Here is a 20,599-nt window from a genome sequence, read left to right on the forward strand (position 1 = left end):
GATACTTTGTCACTTATGGTTACCATAAATTATTTTGAGGAGATTTTTCTCATTTATTTTGTTAAGTATTTCAGTTTTGATAATTGATTAAGCTATTAGATTAATTTCTTTAAAATATGTGGAAAGTTTTGCCCTTTAGAAATCAGTTTGAGAAAGATAGTCACATGTTGATTTATCACCTATTTGAAAGATCTTTTTATAGCAGTTCTTTTTTGTAGCACCATATTATTTACTATTTTTTATTTTTAAAATGAACTATTTCAGCCATATAAAAGTATTGAAAATAATACATATCCTTCTGTACTCACAGACTTAAGAAATGAAACTTATAAAGTTGAAGCCCTTGTGTGTGTCTCTCCCATTTATTCTTTGCTCCTTTCATCCCACAGCACAGGTTGAGTATCCCTTATCTGAAATGCTTGGAACCAGAAGTAGTTCAGATTTTGGATTTTTTTTGGGGGATTATACTTCTGGTTAAACATCCTTAATCTGAAATCTGAAGTGCTCTAATGAGCATTTCCTTTTGAGTGTCGTATTGGCACTCAGAAAGTTTGGAGTGTGGAGTTTTGGATTAGGGATACTCAACCTGTATTGAGTTTTGAATTAAGGATGATCGCAAAAGTTTTTAATATGCAAAAAGAGAGAATTTTTTTCTTGTGTATTTAAAATGTATTTGTAATTTTTTATATTTTATATTAAAAACTCAAAGTGGTGTTGGTTTTATAACTGCTTGATGGGTATTTTTATTTTCCAGATGTCTTACAAGTGTTATAGTAGGTTAGAGAAATGTTTATGATGTATTGCTTTTATTCATTTCTTTTTTCCTTAAACAGAGTGCAATAGAGTCTCTTTTTGGAGCATCATTAACTGGGATTGCCTATTCATTGTTTGCTGGGCAACCTCTAACAATATTGGGGAGCACAGGTCCAGTTCTAGTATTTGAAAAAATTTTATATAAATTCTGCAGGTAAGTAATAGCCCTCTCTACTTATCACATGTGTTTGTGTGTGTGTGCTTGTGTGTGTATATATATATACACACAATTATATATGAAATTGTTTATTAACTTAGGAGTTATTTAATTGCTGAAAAGTAATTTGGTCAATATATGCGCATTCTCATTATTTTTGAGCTACTGTATGATTGACCGTACTCTGACCCCTTCCATTCTTAATCCAGTAACTTGGAGATGAAGAAAGTAAGATTGTCCTTGAGTATAAAATCAGTGGATTTGAATGCTGATAAGCAGATCACTTGAGGGCTAAATACAAATCCTTTGTGCTAACAAATTTAAACCAGTAAGAAGGTGTTAATCTGAATTGGGTTGAAGCAATCAGAGTGAAGTGTCAGTTTCCATTGGTGAGGTTGTTCACACTGTAGAAATGAATATAGGGTACTGTAGCTGTTAGACTTTGAATTCAGCATGGCTAATACTGTTCCTTATTTTATTTATTTATTTATTTATTTATTTATTTATTTATTTATTTATTTGAGACTGAGTCTCACTCTGTTGTCCGGGCTAGAGTGCAGTGGTGCGATCTTGGCTCACTGCAACTTCTGCCTCCCAGGTTCAAGTGATTCTCCTGCCTTAGCCTCCCAAGTAGCTGGGATTACTGGCGCTGCCACCACACCTGGCTAATTTCTGTATTTTCAGTAGAGATGGGGTTTCACCATGTTGGCCAGGCTGGTCTCGAACTCGTGACCTCAGGTGATCCATCTGCCTTGGCCTCCCAAAGTTTGGGATTACAGGCGTGAGCCACCGTGCCGAACCTCTAATATTCTTGCTTTTGTGACATTAATGAAGTTTGTATATTTTAGTTTGAAACAACTTGATGCTATTACATATTTGATGGATCCAGCTCTCTTTCTGATTCTGTACTCACTAAACAAGCTGAATCTGATTCCAATCTGGCATGCCACGTAGATAATAGAGAATGCAGTGACCTGAAGTATAGATTCTGGTAGTAATTTCTTGAGGTTTAAAATAAGAAATCACTTTCTGTGGTGGTAATGGGAGAGGAGGGTAGTGGTAGTGATGGTAATAATGTTGGAGCTGATTACTGTATTGATACACATGACGTCTGGATCTTTAGAGGGAGTAAGATGCAATTGTTTTTTCATATAGACACCATACCTGTCATTTACTCATAACTGATTTAGAAAGTGAGCTGTAACGATTTTGAAATATTTATTGCCTAGTAGATTTTCACTGTAAATCTTTTATATAAGTGTAATAAACAAGTCTATTAATAAGCTAGTCTTCAGTTGAAGCAGAAAAAGATACAGAGTTTTCTCTAGTTGTTATTTTGGCATTTTGTAATTCATTCTCTTTTAGGAATCATGTTTTCATGCTGTTCCATTGCTTGCTATGAAAAATTTTAGGTACAAATACTATTCCACACGTTTATCATATTCATATTTTTCTTTCTAAACAGAGATTATCAACTTTCTTATCTGTCTTTAAGAACCAGTATTGGTCTGTGGACTTCTTTTTTGTGCATTGTTTTGGTTGCAACAGATGCAAGCAGCCTTGTGTGTTATATTACTCGATTTACAGAAGAGGCTTTTGCAGCCCTTATTTGTATCATATTCATCTACGAGGCTTTGGAGAAGCTCTTTGATTTAGGAGAAACATATGCATTTAATATGCACAACAACTTAGATAAACTGACCAGCTACTCGTAAGTATTTCTCTTTTCTCCTAATATTAAAATGTGTTTTTACAGAGATGTCAGAGCCTCAGAAAATGAATTTTTTTTGCAGTCTGATAGTGTAACTAGCTATAACTCCTTAGCTAGCCATGTGATAGTGATGTGGTTGTTTCAGATGAGATTTTGTCACAGCATTCAATGGACAAAGATATAGTCGATTAAATTCAGTGTTTTTTGTTCACTGAAATAGCTTATTCACATGTATATGTTTTGGTCTTCTGTTTGAATTGGATTGGCCAATTTAAATTTGATAGTTTGGCAACTGATCCACTATATATTTGAATCAGGCAGTCATTACATTGGATCTTATATTCTTTAAATCCTAGATGTATAATGTAATGTAGACTTTTTAAAAATGTTTTTCAAATTTTTCATCTTCATTAATATTTCTGAAGCTTGAATTCTTTTTTTTTTTTTTTTTTTGGAGACAGAGTCTCTCTCTGTTGACCAGACTGGAGTGCAGTGGCACAACCTCAGCTAACTGCAGCCTCTGCCTCCCCGGTTCAAGTGATCTTCATGCCTCAGCCCCCCAGTAGCTGGGATTACAGGCACCTATCACCGTGCCTGGCTAATTTTTGTATTTTTAGTAGAGACAGGGTTTCGCCGTGTTGGCCAAGCTGGTCTCGATCTCCTGACCTCAGGTGATCCACCTGCCTCGGCCTCCCAAAGTGCTGGGATTACAGGCGTGAGCCACTGCGCCTGGCTGAAGCTTGATAATTTTTACTGAAAGTTATTTCAATACATTCGTCTGCTGTTTAGTGTTTTCCTTTGATGAGAAAAATGTGCAATGAAAATCTTTTTAAATTCTAGAATAAAATAGGATTTGAAAATGTATAATAGTTACGAAAGTTTGGCAAGTATATTCAATAAGTGTAAAATAGGCTTTTAAAAGTAGATATATTTAAGTAGATGCCTTTATTTGCTGTCTTTAGCAGTCACGCTTGGTGTAAATGTGGAACTGCATTTGATTGATTTACAGGGAAAAATATGGTTACCAAAAGACACAAAAGGATACAGCTTTTCTTTTTCTACCCACCTAAGCCCCAGATACATGTACTTCCCCCTTTTGTTCATTCGTTCTTCTTCCCCTGCTACCTTTCCTTGCACACTCTCAACTTTGACGGACAGAATAAAGAGAGTATGAAAATTCCTGTAAGACACTGACCTATTTGAATATACTAGTGACACTATGATGCCCAATCTATTATATGCTATCTTCTTTCCTCTTAGAAGCTTTAATTTCAGCAATTTTTTTAAAACTTTCTTTCCTTGCCTTTTGCTTCTTTGACCTTTATATTTATAAAGCATACCTTTTATAGTTAGTGTCAGCCAGTTAGAGCAGTGTTTCCTTCTAGTTAACTGGGTAATTACATGTGAATTACATTTATTTGCTCAACATTCTGTGAACGTCTGCAAGCACTGTGTTAGGAGTGTTGCCTAATTTATATTATAAATTTGTATTTGTAGTGTTACTTATTCACATCATAGCCCCTTTTGTGTATGAAGAAGCTGATGGCCTTGGAGGTTAAAACTTGCATTAGGTCAGTCAGCTACTAAAAGCGCCTGAATGGACTCCAAAGTCTGTCTTTTTGCCTTTTCTCAAATAGTTCATAATCTAGTTTGGAACGTTCATGATTATTTCTTTTCATCTTTTAAGTCCGTATTTAAAAGTTTCTTTGCTTATGTGTGTTCTAGCTTTAGGCAGTTGAAATAGTTCTGGATATGAACTGAACTCTGATTTCCTTATGACTATCCTAGTCCTGTCGTGATGAGAAACTATTTTTTATTTCTTTCTTTAAGAATGAGCCTTAAGATCAACAAAGGGTGACTGTGAGTAGGTAGGGCTTGTCAGTTATAGAGAATTAATGGTAGTATAACTTATTGGGAATCTGTACATGCTATGGGGGAGTGGGAGGAGACAGCAGTAACTGCTATGGAGGTTGAGTAGATAAGCTTTAGTGGAGACTAATCTTGCTAAACATGGTGGAATCATCTCCGATTTTTAAGTAAAATAGTGCCCCCTGCCAGGGACATAACTAGCTTCATTAACTAAACATTTTGATATTTGTGTTGGTTTTATTTTATTTCTATAACCCAAACTTTATTCCATTCTGTTGTTTCTGATGTATTTTTCACTTTCTAGTCTCCATGCTTTGCAATGTGGGGAAAAAAAAAAGTTAAAAACTACCACATTGTGTAATTGATTTAGTAAAATGTAAGCATGAAATTCAGGATCCTTAAAAATGTATACTACTATAATTTCTCAGATGTGTATGTACTGAACCTCCTAACCCCAGCAATGAAACTCTAGCACAATGGAAGAAAGAGAATATAACAGCACACAATATTTCCTGGAAAAATCTTACTGTTTCTGTGAGTATATTTTGAAATAAAGGGTTTTGTAATAGATATTGATCTGGTTCTTTTAGCTTTTTCTAATTAGTCATACATTTTCTTCTTGATTGATGGATAGGTAGTATGTTTTCAGTATGTAGTGTTGTTTTGACCAGATAGTAGTTGCCACTTTTTTATGTAACATGCACTCGAAAGTATAGGCTGAAAAGAATGAAACTGGCATGAGAGGTAAAGGGGAATTATATTTGACTTCCAAGATATGAACAGTATAAAGATGAGAATATACTTCTGTTTTCTAATTCTACTTAGATTGATACGTTCAAAGGAAGTGTTTACTGGGACTGTGGCTACATATACTGGACTTTACAATATTTTATATCCACTTATACTGCCTTTTTATCAGTTCATCTGCTCCATTGACAGCTTATTTAGAAGATCATGAAGAGCTGTGTTAATGTCCTAAATGTCTAAGTTAACCTTGTCTAACTCATCAAGACTAGTCTGAGTTGAACATTAAGGGAAGATAAACGAAAAAGGATAACAACATGTAATGAACACCTACTGTGTGCTGAATACTATTACAGATGTTTGTGTTCTGTTGGGGGAATATTGTCCTAACCCTGGAATATTTATTTTTGACATTTTCAAGCCTGGGAGTTAGAAATAAGGATGTAAAGTTTGCCAGTAGTTAGAATTAAGACTAAGGTCCCTTGAGCTACTCTTGTGCTTTTTATATCGTATAAGTAACTGTAGGTCATTCCTTTCTTACTAAGATGATAGTTAGTTTATAACTATATAATTTGAAGGGTATTAACAGAAATTTAATGCCACTGATAATTTAAGCTGTATTATCCAATACAGTAGCCATTAGCCACATGTGTCTATTTACACTTAAGATTAATTAAAAGTTTAGTTTTTCAGTTAACTAGCCACATTTCAGGTGTTCAGTCAATTCATGTGACTACTGGCTTCTGTATTTCCATTATTTCTGTGATTGAAATGTTACATTATCTGCATCATCTAATATATCTATTGAGCAGTGCTGATTTAAAGCAGTAAAAATTGCCAGGCATGGTGGTTCACACCTGTAACCTTAGCACTCTGGGAGGACAAGGCCAGGAGTATTGCTTGAGGTCAGGAGTTAGAGACCAGCGTGGGCAACATAGCAAGGCACCATCTCTACAAAAATTAAAAAATTACCCTGGTATTGTGACTCACGTGTGTAGCTAACTTATTGGGAGGCTAAGGAGGGAGAATCACTTCAGCCCAGGAGTTGGAGATTACAGTGATCTGTGATAGCATCATTGCTCACCAGCCTGGGTGACAGAATGAGACCCTATCTCTAAAAACAAAAGATAAAACAGATTCATGCTTTACTATTTTGTATTTAAAACGTCATTTTTGTTAAGGAAGAAGTATAGTTAATAGAGGTGTTCAAATGAAAGTGATTTGTTACAAAGAATTCATTTCATGATGGGTCAGATGTCTTTTATTGATATAAGTATTTTCATGTTATCCCAACGGGCCTTGCGGGGTGGGTTTTTTTGTGTTTCTGGTAATGGTATAGCTTTTAATTTCATGGTCCATGGAATGGATTAGGTTTACTAATCTCAGCACATGGCATGTGAAAATAATGGAACATTTAACTATTTTTCTTTTGGTACAACTGACTTGTTAAAATGAGCTTCATTAGATTATAAGTAAGAAAAAGGAGAACTTTAGTGGCATGTACTTCTGTTCATCTCTGGTTGCCTTTCAGTTATTTTTTTTTTCCTTAAAGGAAAATGAAGTCAGTAGTTTCTATAATTGCATTTTATTATGCTATATTATTCTGTTACTGATTTTGTTAATGGAAATATTTTAACGGTCATTTTACTGCTCATGGTCCTGTGCTTTTAGTCTGAAGGTACTAAGTCAAGTCAGAAAAGCTAAACACAATTTTTATTACTGATTTTAATTTAGATACTGTAGCCATGTCTTGTCCAGCATCATGAAAGAGCATAGTATTAATTTTCTATCTGCTGCTTTTGTTTTAAACCACTTGTTCAGAGACAAAAGCGGTAAAATTGTGGACAAGCAAGAATGCAGAAGAAACATTTCACAAATAATACTACGAGGCTTTCATTATAGGGAATATGGAATTGAAAGAAAGGAGTATATGAAGTGACTTGATAAAATACTGTATTTTAGTGATTTGAGATGCACGTATTTTTCAAATTATAATATCTTGAACTCAGGATATATATTACAATTAGTTGGTAGTGTGTTATAGTTGACTGGATGAGGTTTTTTTTAATAAGGAAAACAAAATAATGATGCCTCATACAATCAGTTGCATCTCATGAGTCAATGAAATTCATAATAACAATAATACTTAGGAATCCCCCATTCTCTGTTTTCTCTCTCCTTTTTTCCAGGAATGTAAAAAACTTCATGGTGTATTCTTAGGGTCAGCTTGTGGTCATCATGGACCTTATATTCCAGATGTGCTCTTTTGGTGTGTCATCTTGTTTTTCACAACATTTTTTCTGTCTTCATTCCTCAAGCAATTTAAGACCAAGCGTTACTTTCCTACCAAGGTAACTGATATAATTTTGGAATTCTGGTAATACTCGTATTTTGGTTTTCATTTCCTTGGTTTATTTCAAAACGGTAATACATTTTTTGAAGTTAATACTCTATGCCAGCTGGTTAATAAAGAAATTATTCATAGTGAAGAATGTATATTACATGCCTGAGCTCACAGTAGGAAGATGACGGTACCATAAGAGTTGCTAGGTTAGTTGTGAAATGTGTTTCTTATATTTTTGGAAAGAATTAAATATAAATGTGTTTCACTGTTAACATTGTCACTAGTTAAAAGCTCCATTTATACGTTGTAGTGACAATTTTGTCAATGAAAGATGTGAATTATTTAGCAAGAACACATAGTATTTCTGTGTTTATATTAACATGATCCCTTTAACATAGGTGCGATCGACAATCAGTGATTTTGCCGTATTTCTCACAATAGTAATAATGGTTACAATTGACTACCTTGTAGGAGTTCCATCTCCTAAACTTCATGTTCCTGAAAAATTTGAGGTAAGGATTAAAACAAATGGCTATTTGTTACTTGGGAATACCATACTACTTTAATGCAAGATACTATTTTCTCAGTAGTTATTTTTCAAAAGTATGTAGTCTCTGAAGAGCTGATGCTTTGAAAGGAAATAATTTATATGTGTTTTTCATATATGTATAAACAATGACAATATGGACAGAAAAGAGACATGTGAACTTAAAAGTATCAATGCTGGTCCATTAGAGAGAGTGAATGAAAATATCCGTGGTAAGATGTAGGAAGCCGTTAAAAAAAAAAAAAAAAGTCTTTGGTCTGCTACCTGGAATTCTTGCTGTACCTTCCAGGGAGAAGGAAACACCCTTTATTCTTTTATAAAGAAGTAACCCAGGCTGGGTACAGTGACTTGTGCCTGTAATCCCAGCACTTTGGGAGGCCAAGGCAGGTGGATCACTTGATGTCAGGAGTTCGAGACCAACCTGGCCAACATGGTGAAACCTGTCTCTACTAAAAATACAACAGTTAGCCAGGCAAGGTGGCGGGCGCCTGTAATCCTGCTACTCAGGAGGCTGAGGCAGGAGAATCACTTGAACCCGGGAGGCGGAGGTTGCAGTTAGCTGAGACCATGCCATTGCACTCCAGACTGTGCAATAAGAGAGAAACTCTGTCTCAAAAAAAAAAAAAAAAAAGTAACCTAAAATTGAATTTTCTAGGAGTGGCACGAAGGGTCTAGTTAAATTTCTAGAAGGGTAATATATCTGACAGTAGTTGGAAAGTTCCATGTAACAACTTCCGGTAGCATAAGGAGAAAACGAAATGTGTTCTATAAGAAAAATGCTATTTGATCTGAACATCCATTTGAATTTTCTGCTTTCATTAGCAAATTGCATACATTCATTTTCCTTCTGCTCTGTTTTTGTTTTCTTCCATCCTCCTTTGTTTATTCTAAAAGGAAAGACATTTTGAGTAGTGTCACTGGTTATATTTAATTTAAAGTTATATGACTTCTTTCAGAAGCATCTGGTTTAAAGGGGATCTGAAATAAGGAATATAATGAAGATCATTTAATTTTATAATATTGCACTGAGACCAAAAAATGTTTTTTTTAAAGCCAGTGGTCTTTAAAAGTAGGGTACACAGGTGGAAAATGATCTGCCAACAATTTTTAGGAAGTCTGTGTTTCTAACATAAAAATATGAAAATATTAAACTTTAAGCTTATTTTATGAGAATATATAAATAAATGAAACTATGAATTAGTATTGGTTCAAAACTTGATGTAATTTCCTATAATCCTGGCCTAAGTTCCTTGTTCTAGTTCTTAAATATGTCCTTGTTATTCATTTATTGATGTGACTTTGAGGTAATAAATAGGCTGATTTCAGGAGGCATAAAATATACTTAGGGAAACAAATCAAGTAACTCTTAAGAGTAAATGGCATTGTATAAGTAGAATAAAATATTTTTATTCATATACAATATTGAGTGTGAGGTAGTTTAATATATATTAGTGTGGAAATATTGAATTACCTGAACTTTGAAAGTATTAAATTTCTCTTTTATATTGACAAATGTTTTCATGAAGAAGAAACAAGCTTAATACCAAGTCGAGGTAATAAAAACATATGTTTTTGGTTTCAATATATGCGGTATTCTCCCAAACATACTAAACTCTCTTGATCTTAAAAAAAAATTGCTATAAAATAAATCTTATATTGTACCGTCAAAATGTATTAGTATCTCATAACGTGCCTTATTTTTGTTAGTAGTTCCTTTGAAAATATCATGTATTGAGGACCAGTTCTCATTTAGTACCGACCCTGTCAAAATCACTAAGTCTGAGGACTTGTAAAGCAGTTTAGTTTAGGAGTTTAGTAGATAGATTGATTTTGCCTTATATGAATTATGCTGGAACATGTGGAAATGACATTCCAGTTTGCTTATCAATTTCTGCATAACAAACTTTTGAATAACAGCCCTTTATTTGTTTATAATTCTGTGGCAGTTGAGACTAGGCTTAGCTGGTTTGTGGTCTGCTCTATGGGGTGCAGCCATCAATAGGGGCAATATGCCTTCATTCGTATATCTGAGGCCTCAGCTCAGATGGGTGAAGCAGCTGGGATAGTTGCCTGGTGAACTGCCCCCCCACACCCACTACCATATAGACTATATTGAGGATAGTCTTATCCTCAAGAAAGCTTATCTAGGCTTACTCAACAGCGTAATAATCTCAGGGTTCAAAGAGGGCTAGAGAAGAAGCCGCAAGGTTCGTTAAGGTTAAGACTTAGAAATCACATAGTATCACTTTGACCTTATTCTGTGGGTTAAAGTAAGTGACAGGGTCATCCTGGTTTTAGGGGTTAAGAAAGCAGCCTCCACCTCTAGGTGGAAAGATTGACTGAGTCACATGCCAGGAGGTACACTTGTAGGGATAGGAAGAATTACTGTGGCCATCTTTGAAAATAATTCACCATATAGTTCAAGATTTAAGTTATTTCCCATTCCTTGGTATTTCGTGGAACAGATCAAGTCTGTGTTATGGAAATTTAGTGCAATACAGCAAGGAGACTTTTTAAAAATTATTTTTAATTTTTTAACAGCCTACTCATCCAGAGAGAGGGTGGATCATAAACCCACTGGGAGATAATCCTTGGTGGACCTTATTAATAGCTGCTATTCCTGCTTTGCTTTGTACCATTCTCATTTTTATGGATCAACAAATCACAGCTGTAATTATAAACAGAAAGGAGCACAAATTGAAGGTAATTTTAGAATTTTGCCTTAAGCATTGTGATTCTTCAAGGGTTTGAGGTGTTTTCATAATGATTGGAACATTAGAAGATGTAAGATGAAAATTAGCTTCTTCCCTCTTTATAATTAGTGTAGAATGTTAAATTGAGGGAACAATTTAGACTTACAGATACTTATGTTCATTTCACTTTTCAGAAAGGAGCTGGCTATCACCTTGATTTGCTCATGGTTGGCGTTATGTTGGGAGTTTGCTCTGTCATGGGACTTCCATGGTTTGTGGCTGCAACAGTGTTGTCAATAAGTCATGTCAACAGCTTAAAAGTTGAATCTGAATGTTCTGCTCCAGGGGAACAACCCAAGTTTTTGGGAATTCGTGAGCAGCGGGTTACAGGGTTAATGATTTTTATTCTAATGGGCCTCTCTGTGTTCATGACTTCAGTCCTAAAGGTAAAATCTCTTTCTTGCAGCGTTTTACAGTCTTATTATAACATTTATACTTAGTTATGTGAAAATGAAACTTAAAATATCTAAAATTAGGTTTGTTTTCCACAGTTTACTTGGGAAATAATTTCATTGGGTTTTTAGTATAGCAAGCTTTCAGTGGTAAGCTGTATATATTTTTAAAATAATGTATGCCAGGTGCAGTGGCTCACACCTGTAATCCCAGCACTTTGGGAGGCCAAGGCAGGAGGATTGCTTGAGGCCAGGTGTTTCAAGACCAGCCTGGGCAACATAGTGAGACCCTGTCTCTATGAAAATAAAAATAATTAGCTAGGTATGGTGGCGTGCTCCTGTGGTCCCAGCTACTCAGGAGGCTGAGGTGGAGGATCGCTTGAACCTGGGAGGTCAGGGCTGCAGTGAGCCGTGATTGGGCCACTGCACTCCAACCTGGGTGACAAAGTGAGATCCTGTCTCAAAAAACAAAAAGAAAATGGCAAATATCAATATGTGTAAAACACTCATAAACAAAAGTATTTGTGGGGGAGGGGGATGACCTCAGTAATGTTTAAGTTGATAAAGGGGTCTTGAGACCGCAGAGTTTGAGAGCTTCTGACCTAAAGTTGTTGTGTCTTTCACCTATGGCTCTATCCTCATTCTCTCCTCCATCACATCCCTCTTGTTGGCTTATATTTTTAATTTTATTATTGTAAAAGTTGTTACTAACATTCACATTTTGTGCTATGATGATAAGCCTTCCTTGCTTCTCCTGTAAGTTAGATTACAGAAATTTAAACCCTCTGGGAACACATAAATGATATTATGATGATATTTGCTGAGGACTAAGCAGTATGATTGTGAGGACTAAGCAGTGTGATTTGCCTGCAGGGAGGCAGAAATACACCCTATTTTACTCCAGCCCAAGCCTCGAGGCCAAATAAGTCTTTCTAATATCTGTTGCCTTCCCTTACTGTAAAAAATTGTATATGCAGGTTCCCGTTTTTCCTTGTATTCATTTTTTGTATTGATAAATTCTTTTTACACATGGTACCATGAGTGGTGAACTTGTTCAGAGTTCTTGCGTATTTCAAAATGTCTCTATTTACCTCAACATTTGATCCATAGTTAGATGTTCAAAATTATTTTCTTTTGGATCTTCAAGTCATTGTTTTCTAGAGACCAATTTTCTAATGAGAAATCTGAAATCTATTTGGTTTTTGTACTTTTATGGAGACCTTTTCCCTCTTTTCTGTAAGATAAACCAAAACAATTTTTTTTTAACTTTCATTTTTGTGAAATTTCATTCAGATACTTAGGGGGGCAGTGGGGCTTTTCATTTACCCTGCTTAGTCTCTGTTAGTTTCCTCAAGAAACTTGTGCCTTCTTCTGTGGGGAATTTTCTTCCCCTGTTTAATTCCCTTTCATCTACTGTCTCTGTTACAAATTTCTTCAACTCCAGCTAAACAGATCTCAGACCTTTTGGATTTGGTCTAACATTCTTATCCCTCCTCCCTGTTGCTGTTAAAGAAAATTTCCTCCTTTTTTCATATCATTATATTGGTCTTCAGTCTTATCAAAATTGTTACTACAAAATTTTAGTTATTTTGATGTTTATAGATTTAATTTTCATGAGCTTTTCCCATTCTTATTGTTTCCTTTTCCGAGCATTCTTTTTTTTTTTTTTTTTGTCTCACTCCATCACCTAAGCTGGAGTGCAGTGGCATGATCTTGGCTCACTACAACCTCTGCCTCCTGGGTTCAAATGATTCTCAGCCTCAGCCTCCCGAGTAGCTGGGACTACAGGCACATGCCACCATGCCCAGCTACTTTTTGTGTTTTTGGTAGAGATGGTGGTTTCACCATGTTAGCCAGGTTGGTCTCAAACTTAAGGCCGCAGGTGACCTGCCCACCTCAGCCTCCCAAAATGCTGAGATTACAGGCATTGCTTGGATTTTTAAAAATATGTCTGCTTCATAAATTGTTTTCTTTTTTTCCAGTGTCCTTAGAAAGACCTGCTAGGTTGTTTAGAAGAGATGTAGTAGATGTGGTTTTCCTCTGTAGTTTTTTAATTTGTGTTTCCTTATAGTACACTTCTTCCATAGGTCAGACTGCTTTTTGTGGCTTTTGAGTAAATGGATGGGCTCTGTTAATAGCCAGACCTTCTTGCAGGATGAATAGGTGTGAACTGTATAGATAGTTTGGGATCGTCATAACTGCCAAAGTATTCAGGATTTTATTTTGGAGGTGGATTTTAATTACTATATTCAGTAAAGTCTACTGCATAATAACATTCACTGCAGCAGGTAGTGATAGCAGTAATGATGGTTGTCACCTTTTGTGTGGTTAATATGTGTCAGGTGCTTTTCTGAGTGTTGTATGTATTTGAAGTCATTGAATCTTCACAGCAATCTGATATAGAAACCGAGGTACAGAAAGGTTAGGTTTGACTTAAAACTAAGTCTGACTGCAGTACCCCTGCTCTTAAGTGAACATACTCCCTTTTTAGGAAGCAATATGTACAAGATGAGCCATTTTTCAAGCAGGTTATTGTATATTAGCAATTTTCTTATGTGTGGAAATGTTAGATCGGTCTAATCCTCATGATTGAAAGATCTTTTAATTCTAGCCCTGTAATTACTCACTGATTATGTTTTTGTGTACTTACTACTCATGAGTTCTAATTGTGGTCATTTTATTTACAGTTTATTCCGATGCCTGTTCTGTATGGTGTTTTCCTTTATATGGGAGTTTCCTCATTAAAAGGAATTCAGGCAAGTTTTAAGTATTTAATGATTTTCTATAGAAACGTGATATTTTAAGTATGTAAAGATTATTTTAATGATGGTAGTGATTTATTCTCACCTCTGACATTTTGTGGGCAGGTTAGTTTCCTAACTGAAGACTTCAGACATTTGCCAAGTGATTGTTTGCTTACTGCACATTTTTTCCTCCAGAGAGTGAGGTCATGGGCTGACATGGTCCTTACCTGTTTTTAATTGAAGCCAATGAAAAGCCCTATAACTCAATAGAGACTAGTATAGTGAGAGGGAGGATCAAAAGGATTGGACTGAAAAAAAGTTTTGGTACTTAAAAAGGTAGATATTAGTTTCCTAGAAAAATAGCAAGACCCACCATTTGTGTAACACAATACAGCTTATGAAGCCTAGCAGATACATCATTTTGTGATCCTCAAAACACTAACCAGTTGGGAGAGAGGAAAGGAAGAAATCCTAATATAAATCAGGAAACAGAAATAGAAGGACTTATTGAAGATTATTAGCTAAGCCAATGATTTCATTATTTTGTTTTGTTTTAGTAGTTACTGGGAAACAACCTAATAAAACTTCTTAAGATTTGTACTAATGTAATTTTAGTATAAAACATTTAGGCTGGCTATGGTGACTCATGTCTGTAATCCCAACACTCTGAAAGCCTGAGGCAGGAGTATCACCTGAGGCCAGGAGTTTGAGACCAGCCTGGACAACACAGTGAGATCCTGTCTCTACAAAACATTTAAAAATTAGCTGGCTATAGTGGTGTATATGTGTAGTGCTGGCTACTTAGGAGGCTGAGGTAGAAGGATTACTTGAGCCCAGGAGTTTTAGGCTGCTGTGAGCTGTGGTCATGCCACTGCATTCCAGCCTGGGTGACAGAGTGAGACCCCGTTTCAAAAAAAAAAAATAAAATAAAATGATCATAAAGCACAGTTAGCACTACATGACCACCTCTTCTCATGAAAAGGATGTTGTCTAAAGTTTCCAACACATAGGCTAGTGGCAGGAAAGCATCTTTATTTTTTCAACACCATCCAGGATCTACTCTTCACTGGTCCAGAAATTATTTCCTTATCTCACGTGATTTTTAAGAGTTTTGTACAGATCTTATTCACAGTGTGTAAATGATGAAATTAAAGCTCCAAAAGATGAAGGCATTTGCTCAGTTTTATTTTCAATTAGTGAAGAATTATAATTGTTATCTCAGTTTATTTTCTGGTTAGATTTGGAAAGAACCTTAGGAGTCACTCAGACTATTCTGTTGTCGTGCACATTAGAAAACAAGTTCAAAGAGATAAATGACTTGTGCATTCGATTATAAAAGATAAGTTTATCTAGATATTTTAATCCACTGAATTAAACATTTTGGCTTGGGTTTTCTGATGAAATTAATTACAGCAGTGCAGGTGGTTGCTTGGTTCCTGCCCGTCACATCCCCCCTACCCTCCTGCCTGCTTTGGATCCAGAGAATCCTTGCTGTAACATTCTCCTGTACTATCAGAAAATGTCAAGGAAGTTACAGTTTAATACACAAAATCCTAAAGTTGAGTATAGATTCTTCTTCTAAATAGCAGAAATATTTTATTGAAAACTTCTTTTTTATTCTGTATGTAGTTGTTTGACCGTATAAAATTATTTGGAATGCCTGCTAAGCATCAGCCTGATTTGATATACCTCCGTTATGTGCCGCTCTGGAAGGTCCATATTTTCACAGTCATTCAGCTTACTTGTTTGGTCCTTTTATGGGTGATAAAAGTTTCAGCTGCTGCAGTGGTTTTTCCTATGATGGTAAGATTTCTTCAGACTTACTTTGTCACTAATTAATAATATTTTTACAGTAATTTTCATTAGTATTTATCATTGCCTTTGAGAAAAGGAATAGTGCGTTCTAAGTACCTTAGCTGTTTGAAAATGTGAATTAGCTGCTACTTGATACAAACCAGTTGTTTCCAGCCTCAATTTTCTTATTTTGTAAATTTTTGTTTGTTTTTCTTTTTAGTCCTTAGGCTATAGGACTCGGTTTTGTATTTTTAAATAACTTCAGAATTCAGGACGTTCATGGAACAAATACATTTTCAAATGTAAAAGCAAAGCAACCAAAACAACATGGTTCATTATTAAAATATTTTGATATATCTTTTTCAGAAATTGACAGATCTGGAAGTTAAAAAGTAATGAAGACTACCGATGACTTTAATAAGACAATGTAATTCATTAAATTATCACAGAATATTGCGTTTTACAAATAGAGAATGTATATTCTTCTGTAAATACCATGTAAAAATTGGTTTTGTACATGGCCACAGAGAAAACCTTACAGAATTTAAAAAGCTGTAAAAATTACTCAAGTAATATTTTCTAATAGTTAAATTAGAAATAAATAATGGAAAGCCACTAAAATAATCTTAAATATTTGGAAATTAAACACTGTTCTAAATCATTTCTGAATAGAAAACTGAGTTAAAAAACCATCTAGAGGTATTGAAAGAGAGAAAATTATAACAATATCGGTATAAAACTTTGAGCACAACTAAAACACTGAGAGGAAGGTGTATGCACTTCATTGCCTTTATTATTCAAGAAGACTTCGATGCAGCTAAGGTTTTTTTTTAAAAAATTCAATAATGGATAAACCACTCCAAGCCCAAGTAAAGAAGAAAATGAGAGAATGGATATACAAGATTAAGGAGAAAAGAGAGATAACCAGAGATATGGACGTGATTCGAGGGACTTGATGAAAATAACACTTGCATGAATATCAATAAATTTGAATATCTAGAGCAGAGGTCAATAAACTTTTTTCTGTAAAGGACCAGATAGTAAACATTTTAGACTTTGTAGGTCACAAGAGTATTATGTGGGTACTTATGTAATCTTACTGATGAAATTTTAGAAATAATTTTAAAAATATAGGACTACTAGAAGAATGGAATTACTTTTTATTTGACATTATTTTACTTAATCGGGATTCATGGTTATTCTCTACTATCAAATTAATTCCAAGTGTTTATCTGTAAAAAAACATTCTTAGGTTATGGGCTATACAAAGATAGATGGTGGATGAGATTTAACTCAGGTGCTGTGGTTTGCTGACCTCTGACCTGGAACAAATGGATTATTTTCATACTATATCTAAATTTCCAGAATTGACACTAGAAGTGTAAAATTTGTGTATAGCCCAGTTGCATAGAAGAAACTGGAAAAGTGGTTAAAGACCTGTCCTTAAAGTATCAGGGTCAGATTGGTTAAAAGCTTAATTTTAAAGAACAAATAATTACAGTGCCCTCTTGAATTATTCTAGACCAAAGGAAAAGATGGAAACCCATGCAATTTTTTTCTCAAAAAAACACTAGCAAGTTATTAATACCCAAGGCTAATTAAGTTGCACAAAAAATCTATGCTGCCTTCCTACTTACTAATATAAATGCAAAAACCTTAAACTAAAATATTATCAAGTAAATTTAGCAGAATTTCTGAGATTAATATACCTTAATTAAGTACATAGACAATGATACTTTGGCTTCAAAGCAATTATTAACATATTTGTTGAAAATGTCATAGTATACCTATTAACCCAAGTGATTTTAGTTAAAAACAAAAAAGACTGAGCCCGTAATAGAATTAGTAAGAATTGTGTTAGGGTGACTGCATATTAGAAAACTTGATGAATTAGTAGGCAGTCTCTCTCAGTGATCAAAAACCATAAAATACTTAAGAATAAATTTTAAAAGAAAAACCCCTTTAAAGAAAAAGGCTTTATAAAAGCAGTTGTATTAGCTTCCAAGGGCTGCTGTAACAAAGTACCACAAACTAGAGTCAGTATGTGGGAGCGGGCAGCAACATGCTCTTTCTGAAGCCTCCAGGGGAATCCTGCCTTGTCTCTTCCTCTCTTTTGGAGATTTGCTGGCTGTCTTTGGCATTCCTTTGGCTTGCAGCTGGGTAACTGAAATTGGGGCCTTTGTTGTCACATGGTATTCTTCAACAGCTTATTTCCAAATAAGTTCATATTCTGAGGTACTGGAGGTTAGGACTTAACTATTAATGGGGAACAAAATTCAATCAATAACAGTACTAAGGGACAACAAATAAGACCTGAACAAATACCGTGTTCTTTGTTTTAAAGACTTCATCTTATAAAACTTTCAGCTTTCTGAAAAATCGCATTGAAATATAATACAGTGCCAAGTACAAATTCTACTGGAGTTTTATCTGAATATATGTGTTGGGGTGGGGGATGGTGTCATTGTGAACTGGATAAATAATTTGGAAGCTTATAGAAAAAAATAAATGCCAGACTCAAAAAACATGGATGGTAGAAATGTTCTGTATCTTGTCTAGGTGTGCATTATATGAGTAGTATATACATTTGTCAAAAGTATCAAACTGTACGCATGCTATTTTTCAATTTTTCTGTATGTAAATTATATATTCATTAGAGAGACATAACTACTAGAGAATAACAAGATAATGATAATTATAACTAAGAAGGATTCCTGGCTAGGATTGGGCATAGAGGGCTTTGCTTTGTCATCTACTTCACTGTTCATGTGCGGATACTGTACTGTTTTGATAACCAAATATTTAAAAATTGCTGACAAGTCAGTGTAGCCACCATAATACAGAATTGGCATATGAATAGACAAATCAGAAAAATAGACAAATGGGTCCAGAAATGTATCTGAATACATTGGAATTTTATCACTTGAATACCATAAGCAGGTTATTTCATTAAAGGTAGTATTTCTTTTGTATGGGAGAATTTAGTATTGGACGATTTAAATGTATACCGGAAGCTAAGTAATGTTGTACTCCTTATCTGAGACCATGTTCAAAAATCATAATTGAATACAGTATTTAAGTGGTAAAATAAATTGTAGTAGAAAATGTAAAAGAGTATTGTACAATCCATTGATTGGGACTAACTTTTCAAAGAACATAGGAAAACCCAAGTGTAAAAGGAAGATATGCTATATTTGACCACAAGATAATTAAATGTTTCTTATGTGTTCAAAAAGCATAAAAAACAGTAAAATCAGACTGAACTGGGAGAAAATGTTTGTAACATATAAGACAGATAAAAAATTTCTATTCAAACTACACAGAACTCATAAATTCGTAAACAAAAGTCATAAAAACCAACAGAAAAAACAGTCAAAGGTTAGGAAATAGCAAGTACAGATGTGGAAATCTCATTTGCCAATCAGCATTCAAAAACATGCTCATCTTCAGAAGCAGTTAAAGCAAATTAAAGTAGTAGTTCATTTCTCCCGTATGATTGAAAAGTTAAAACCTAATGTTGGGAATAGGTACTCTAATGCATTGCTCAAGAGATTTTTAAAAATTATATATACTTACATAATATATAATGTCTTAAAAATTAATGTTTTTGCTTTGATAGTCAATGTTTAACCTGCTTCATAATTTCATGTGGAGTGCAAGGGATTTATTCAGGAGAAGGTTAAGAATGCCATTTCCTTTTTTGCTCTCTTTATAGCTTTTTTTTTTTAGCAGAAAGTTAAAAAAGATAAATGCTTGACTCAATTCCTTTGAAACAAGATAATGTGTGAAATAATTTTTAAACTATATGAAGCATTTTTTATTGTAAGATTTAACAAATATGCTTTTGCTCTTTAAGTGATACTGTTTATATTATGTGTTACTTAATATTTCCTTCCCCTCTTTTTAAAGGTTCTTGCATTAGTGTTTGTGCGCAAACTCATGGATCTGTGTTTCACGAAGAGAGAACTTAGTTGGCTTGATGATCTCATGCCAGAAAGTAAGAAAAAGAAAGAAGATGACAAAAAGAAAAAAGAGAAGGAGGTAAAAAGATAACCATTTTAAACTTACACCGCTTCCTTATTTAATATTTTGTACCATATTGTAGACACCATTATAATCACTTTACATGAATCAGTTCCTTTCATCCTTCTTAGAGCTTTATATAAAGTGTAGTAGGTACTGTTTTTATCTCCATTTTACAAATGAGGAAACTGAGGCAGAGAGCGACTAGTTAACTGTTCCAAATGTAGGCTCTTAACTATTTCATTGTGTTGTACTTCCATAACTCTGACACAGTAATACTTTTCAAAAATTAAATATCGTGTGCTTACTTAATCAGCAGTCAGAAGAATTACAGCTTTTAGCAATATTAAAATATAGGTAACACAAAATAGTTGTACATCAGAGTATATTATCTGGGTAAACCTTAAATACTTTTAATATAAATTTTAGCATATATTTAATTTTATACATAATGACAAAAAGGGTTTTTAAGTAATTATTTTTTTAAAAAAGTATAATAAAGTTTTAGTCTTTATGTGCACTTACTGTGTACCACCATTAGTTGATTTGTATGCTGAGATTTAAACATACTTTATTATGAATTGGAATTTGATTTTTAATAACCAACTCAATACTATAAGTTAATAAGAAGGAAAAGTAGAGACTTGAGTATATATCATTGATGGTTTTTTGATTGTATTTCCTTGCTCCATTTTCCCATTCAGAATA

The 20,599-nt window shown here is 34.3% G+C and overlaps 1 protein-coding gene across 5 annotated transcripts in view; it reads left to right on the forward strand.

Annotated features, from left to right (window-relative positions):
• SLC4A7 (solute carrier family 4 member 7) overlaps window positions 1-20,599 on the forward strand; it is a 109,982-nt gene that overhangs the window by 76,984 nt on the left and 12,399 nt on the right. For all 5 annotated transcript variants that reach the window (XM_030933071.1, XM_030933074.1, XM_010357330.2 and 2 more), the window contains 10 exons: window positions 834-967; window positions 2,436-2,681; window positions 4,979-5,084; window positions 7,484-7,645; window positions 8,037-8,150; window positions 10,727-10,888; window positions 11,073-11,324; window positions 14,018-14,086; window positions 15,704-15,877; window positions 19,778-19,909. In XM_030933071.1, coding sequence (XP_030788931.1) covers window positions 834-967; window positions 2,436-2,681; window positions 4,979-5,084; window positions 7,484-7,645; window positions 8,037-8,150; window positions 10,727-10,888; window positions 11,073-11,324; window positions 14,018-14,086; window positions 15,704-15,877; window positions 19,778-19,909 — 1,551 coding nt within the window. The remainder of the gene's footprint in view (window positions 1-833; window positions 968-2,435; window positions 2,682-4,978; window positions 5,085-7,483; window positions 7,646-8,036; window positions 8,151-10,726; window positions 10,889-11,072; window positions 11,325-14,017; window positions 14,087-15,703; window positions 15,878-19,777; window positions 19,910-20,599) is intronic.

This window comes from Rhinopithecus roxellana, chromosome 1, assembly GCF_007565055.1.
Source record: "Rhinopithecus roxellana isolate Shanxi Qingling chromosome 1, ASM756505v1, whole genome shotgun sequence".
NCBI classification, from domain to species: Eukaryota; Metazoa; Chordata; class Mammalia; order Primates; family Cercopithecidae; genus Rhinopithecus; species Rhinopithecus roxellana.